Source organism: Terrapene carolina, unplaced genomic scaffold, assembly GCF_002925995.2.
Source record: "Terrapene carolina triunguis isolate 2854851 unplaced genomic scaffold, T_m_triunguis-2.0 Scaffold21, whole genome shotgun sequence".
Lineage (NCBI taxonomy): Eukaryota > Metazoa > Chordata > Testudines > Emydidae > Terrapene > Terrapene triunguis.
This window is the reverse complement of record NW_020664372.1, coordinates 31,814,394-31,820,393: the sequence shown is the minus strand read 5'-3', so window position 1 is coordinate 31,820,393 and position 6,000 is coordinate 31,814,394. Positions and strand designations below refer to the sequence as shown.

The following is a 6,000-nucleotide window of genomic DNA, read 5'->3' as shown; positions in this document are numbered from 1 at the left end:
TGAGCAGGGGATTGGACTAGATGACCTCCTGAGGTCCCTTCCAACTCTGATATTCTATGGTACTGCAATATGTAACTTATGGTAATTGTCAGCCATGAGACAGCTTTGGGTGATATTGCCTACACTGTGTTTACCATTCTAATGGCTTAATTTAGCTGAAACAAATATTAGGTGGCTTTGTCTGTTGGGCAGATTGGCTCTTGTAGCTGAATCACCAAAATGGACAGAGGTTGGATACTGGGCTCTGCCATGACTTGGGCAAGTTACTTAATCTTTGTCCTCGGCCCTTGCCTGTCAGATAGGGATAATGCTCTTACCTCACAGGGATGTTGAGGATAAACTTACTAATTGTGGGTATATCTAAAATAAGAAAATACGTCATTGCAGAAAACACGCTAGCTGAGAATTCTTTAAATATACCTGTATGTCTACTCTTCTCATCAAGGCGAGGCTCCTCCGCTCTGTAATTTTACAGACCATTATAGATTCTATGGTTAATTTCCATCCCAGGATTCCACTGAGAGCTTGTCTACATGTGAAATGCTGCTATGGAAGAACTCTTTTATTGACCTAGAGCTGTCACCTTAACTATGTTGTTCAGGGGTTGGATTTTTCACATGGCTGGGGCGACCAATTTTTTAGTGTAGACCAGGCCTCAGAGCTGCCTTGCCTAAGCTAATGATAATGGTAGGCAACTGAGGAACTGGTTAAATTCTCTCTCCTTGTAACAATGGATGGAATAGCATCTTAGTTAGCATCCTCTCTCTGAAATTGCGTGGCTCCAGCTGACAGACTGAGCAGACCGCTGCTTGGTTAAGTGGTTTGAATTTAGATTGAGGAAGCTTATTTGGCCACCTTTTGATACTTCTGCTGACATCCAATTTACATTGTCTCCAATGCTCATTTAAAAAAACAAACAAATAAATCCAAGCCCCCAAACTAACATCTATTGAAGTAATATGTGCAAATGTAATAGGAGAGCCTGGCATATGTTAGAGAATTGAAACAATCAACAAATAGAGGTGTAGAAAAAACAAACTTTATTTAAGATAATTACAGCAATGAGGGACGTAATTACAAAACCCAACAATCACTGAAGCAGGGGAAAGGTGAACTGCATAAGGAGAAATTAAAACTGATGTGGAGGAGATAACTACCGATTATTTTAAAGCCAGCGCAGTAAGCGTACATAGTACTTTTCACCCTTGCAAATAAATGTAGCTCCCCTCCCCACAAAAAATCTTGCTGGAAACATAAGTGTCGTGGTATTTATCATGCTTATTACCATGCTGCATAAGAGACTCACAAGAAAATAAGCAAGGGGTTTATCATCATGTGGTTCATTCTTCTCTCCCAGGGTCATGAGGGACAGCTTACCTCTGGGTCTAATGTTTTCTTTCTACAGAAAAAGCAGTTAATCTCTGTGGGTGAGGCAGGGGGCAAGCATCATAGACTCTGTGGCTCCTCAGCAAATCTTGCACCCAATTTCCAGGGCCTTTGAAGATAAACTACACAAGAAACACCCTCTGAGTGACTTCTAGCCCCTCTACATGCCCTTCCTAGCGGTACAGCTGACTAGTTATGCTACCATCATCCCCTGCCCTCCAGTTGTGCACTTCTTCACAGGTGAAGTAGGCAGCTTGAAGGGTTTGGATCTGAAGATAAGGCTGTATTGAGTAATATTAACTTCTTCAACTGGGAAATCTGTGCACACAGCATGGGTTTTTCAGGGGAGTATGTTGTATAGTGCCTGCTCCACAACCGTATCACCAAATTCATATGGAGCCCTAACCACACAATGTTATTAAGTACATGGCATGGTTGTTAAAGGAAGAAAGTATGATGCTCTCTCCCTTTTGTGGTCCCATGTGTCTAGTGGGCATTTATTCTGTGCCACACAACAGAAAGGAGCAAAGACCCACTGTAGTTATCCTATGATGTGGGGTATAGCTGGAAAAATGTGATAAGTTTGTGAAGTAACATGCTGCCATTGGTAATGAACTGTTCTCATTGCAAGAAGAAGAGAGTAACACTAAATGTGGCTACCTGAGCTAATTCAGAATGTTTATAAACTCTCTGGTGGTGAAAGTGGTAGGACAAAAAGCATGGCAAAGGCATGGGGAGTTTAAAAGAACCTATCTTTCCACTGTAAGTGCCCAGGTATAAACTCTTATTACAGTAAAAGGTAAGTTCAAAGGCTGGGCTTGGGGCTCAGATCTGTGAGTACTTCCCAGAGGGTTAGCTCACTGCTGTGCTAGCACTTATGTTTTACTGTTGTATGTCACCACTTAATTAATATGAACTCCACCTGTTAACAATAAACTAAGACAAGAAGTACATTTAATTGAATGTTAGAGAACAGATCTGCCTAAGAGAATTGTTAGATTAGTAACTGGATGGTTTTGTGGTGTTTCAAGGTTGAGTATTTGACTCAATTAGCAAATAACATGGTGTTAGACTAGCAAAATATACTGTATGGTAGGAGAAGCAGCCAGCATTTGGTATAAGCCTCTGTGCTTTTACAGACACTTATCAAACTTTTCATTCAGCTTTTGAGGTAATAAGTTAAATAAGCACCAATGTGATAGGTCTAGAACACTGTAGAAACATTTTCCTTTTACTACTAGGGATATATTATATATTTTACAAATTTTTCATGCAGACTTGACATCTGCTGATATGAGTTCGGATGAGACCTGCCTTGAGTGTATCTGCTGAGGGCAAGCTCTGGAATTGCTCGTTAATAGTGGTAAGCCAGAAGCTATACTTGTTTGCATAGTAGTGGCAGGTTCCTCGGGCGCCATTGCATTCAATGAAAGGAGTAGCTCTGAAGTCTTCCAGACAGCTCCCAGGAGAAACCAGTGACTGTCCTCCACCTTCATCACCAGCTCCAGTGTGCTATGAGACACAAAGAAGGCAGTGTTCAGATACAGGACAGGGCTACACAAATTACTGCCCTAGATCAATACTGTCATAAATCAACAGGTGGGGGAGGGAGGAGACCAAGGGTAAAATGACTTCTAAACCTGTTACTTGTAAGAGTTCACTCTGTAGGACATTCCTACTGAGGCATACATAGGGCCAATCTTGCAAACCTCACCCCCATGTTTAAAACTTATGGGAGTACTATTGTTGATTACTCACACAGTAAAGTTTGTAGGATTAGATCCTTGAACTATCTGGTTTAGCTACATTTTCCATTTTAAACCGATCTACCTCTTCTTTACTCCAGCCATTTAAGATTTCATATTTTCATGGCACTGAAGACTGAGTTGAAATTTTCCTCATCTCTGAGTTTGCAGCAGGGTGGGGGTAATGAGAATTTGCCTCCCACATACAACTAATATCCTATATATCACACACCCATAAGCAATACTAAGGCAGAAGTAGCTCGTTTTAATCAGAGGGGTTTTCCCTATCAGTTGAATAAATGAACATTTCTATCAAATTCAGTCCTGATTAATAACAGTACATTAAGACATGTTTATTGTATAATTCACACTCTTTAAATGACAGCTATAAGCAAAACTGACACATAATCATTACTGTACCCCTTTAAGAACTACATCCCGTACTTTTAGTGGTGTGCTACTGAAGCTAGCATGTAACAGTGAACATCCCAACAGATTTCTCCCTAGTTTTGCAAAAACATCTAACAATTATTCTCATATCACTTCCCCCCCATCTCTCAAAACCCTTCAATTTTTAATGTAAAAATGAGAAACCAATAAAGAGGTTTGTTTTTTAATTCATATGAAAACATAGTAAGAATAAACCCTCATTTCTTGCCTTTCACTGCACAGGCCAACTGTTATTCAGCTTGCAAAGCTGTTCACAGATCAGTAACAAAAATAGAAACTGATCTTTTACCACAGTGCTAAATAGGTATGGTACTAATTCCTCTCCTTTCACCATTGTCTCAGATTGCCATAGGGTACCTATGATTCTGGGCAACAGCACAAAAGCTTTAATCTCTGAGGTGTTAAACACTGTTCAGTTTCAGGTCTAGTGCAACTCTTAAAATCCGTGCAGTGTCACCAGGGATGAACTTGCCCCTTTTCTCCTTTTATATGGGGGAGAGGGGAGAAAAGGGGTGGGCAGCAAACCAAAAAGTGTCTTAGTGTAACAAAGCTCTTAGCTCCCAGGCTTAACTCATTTGCCTCCAGACAAAATAATGGCCTCACATTTACATTTTGTTAAGTAGCCTTCAAATCTTTTCAATCACAGCTGTAGTCCGTGACACGGTCATGTAAACTTTAAGTACCATTTGAACAGTGATTCAGGGTTATCCTGAACAGAATCACACAACAGAGTACTTTCAGCTATCTTAATGATCTAACAACTGCTAATGCGCTCAAAAGAAATCTATTTTCTACTCACCAGGACTCTGAGCCTGCAACAGGATCTGGCCAGGATCATGCCCTGTTGCTCTGCATGAAGTCCCATTGACCCATTCTGATCTCTTTGCAGGACTGGCCCCTAACACTAACACCCAAAAAGAGGGATCTACCATTTTACTGAAACCAAGGAAGTTATAGTGAAACACTATTGAACTGAAGATGCTTTTCTTGAGATTATCAGGAACATCATGTATTACAAATCTTATTCTTCAGTGTTCAAAACCCCACACTGTATTCTAACCAGTCACTCCACGAGCCATTGCTAATGCTGTGGTGCGCGCACATAAAAAAAAAACGGAAGGTTTCCTCCTGTGAGCACTTGCAGTTTTTGGCACTTCCCTTGGTAACAAAGGACTTTGTACTGGGAAATCTACCTCTTGTTGCCAAGGCTTCAGCTCTCTCCTTACCAATGCTTAGTATTTAGACAAGGCGTTTACAAACAAACACTCCTATGAGGTATTCTGTTCACCATAGTACCCAAGCACCTTTCAGTAAATGGATTCAGCAAGGTGACTAACTCCTGTCACAGGTTGTTTGTTCATTCACCCTCTCCCCAGTTAGGTGTCTTGTTTTGGTAGTGTCTTTTTTTATATATATAAAGATGCCTGTTGCTATGTGTGTGTTAGAAAAAGCAAGGTCAAAGAAATGTGCCTTGAACACGGAGCAGAAACTGGTGAGGTTTGTGATCGTTCTTAGTTACTGGGGAAATGCCTTGCAGTCTGGGATCAGACCCTGGAGAAAGTTCCATCTGCCACCCAGATGAGCTCTACTCTTGGTGGGATTTCCATCGGGTCAGAGGAGCAAAGTTGTACACCAGGGTCTTCATCCTGAGTTCTAGACAGTCTTTTAGATATCCTGGGCCCAGGCCATGGAGTGCTTTGAAGATAAAGAGTGAGACCTTGAACCAGAGGCGACACATGGAGAGGACATGCGGGGTCATGTCCCACCTCCCCCAAATTTGCTGCTTGGCTTGTACTGAGCATGCTCAGTAACACTGCTGAAGCTGGCAGCCACTCCCAGCAGGCATGGGCTACTAGGATGATCCGAGGAATGGAAAACCTGTCTTATGAAAGGAGACTCAAAGAGGCTTGTTTAGCCTAACCAAAAGAAGGCAGAGGGGAGATATGATTGCTCTCTATAAATATATCAGAGGGATAAATACCAGGGAGGGAGAGGAATTATTTAAGCACAGTACCAATGTGGTCACAAGAACAAATGGATATAAACGGGCCATCAGGAAGTTTAGACTTGAAATTAGATGAAGGTTTCTAACCATCAGAGGAGTGAAGTTCTGGAACAGCCTTCCATGGGGAGCAGTGGGCGCAAAAGACATATCTGGCTTCAAGACTAAGCTTGATAAGTTTATGGAGGGGATGGTATGATGGGATAGTTTAATTTTTCAAATTAATTGATCTTTGACTATTAGCAGCAAATATGCCCAATGGCCTGTAATGGGATGGGATCTGAGTTACTACAGAGAATTCTTTCCTGGGTGTGTGTCTGGTGAGTCTTGCCCGCATGCTCAGGGTTTAGCTGATCGCCATATTTGGGGTCGGGAAGGAATTTTCCTCCAGGGCAGATTGGCAGAGGCCCTGGGGGG

General features: G+C 41.7%; 1 protein-coding gene across 1 annotated transcript in view; it reads right to left on the bottom strand.

Annotated features, from left to right (window-relative positions):
* Positions 1-1,019: 1,019 nt before the first annotated feature.
* COL4A2 (collagen type IV alpha 2 chain) overlaps positions 1,020-6,000 on the bottom strand; it is a 217,647-nt gene continuing 212,666 nt past the window's right edge. Inside the window, exon 47 of the mRNA XM_029910483.1 lies at positions 1,020-2,898. Coding sequence (XP_029766343.1) covers positions 2,644-2,898 — 255 coding nt within the window. The 3' untranslated portion in view covers positions 1,020-2,643. The remainder of the gene's footprint in view (positions 2,899-6,000) is intronic.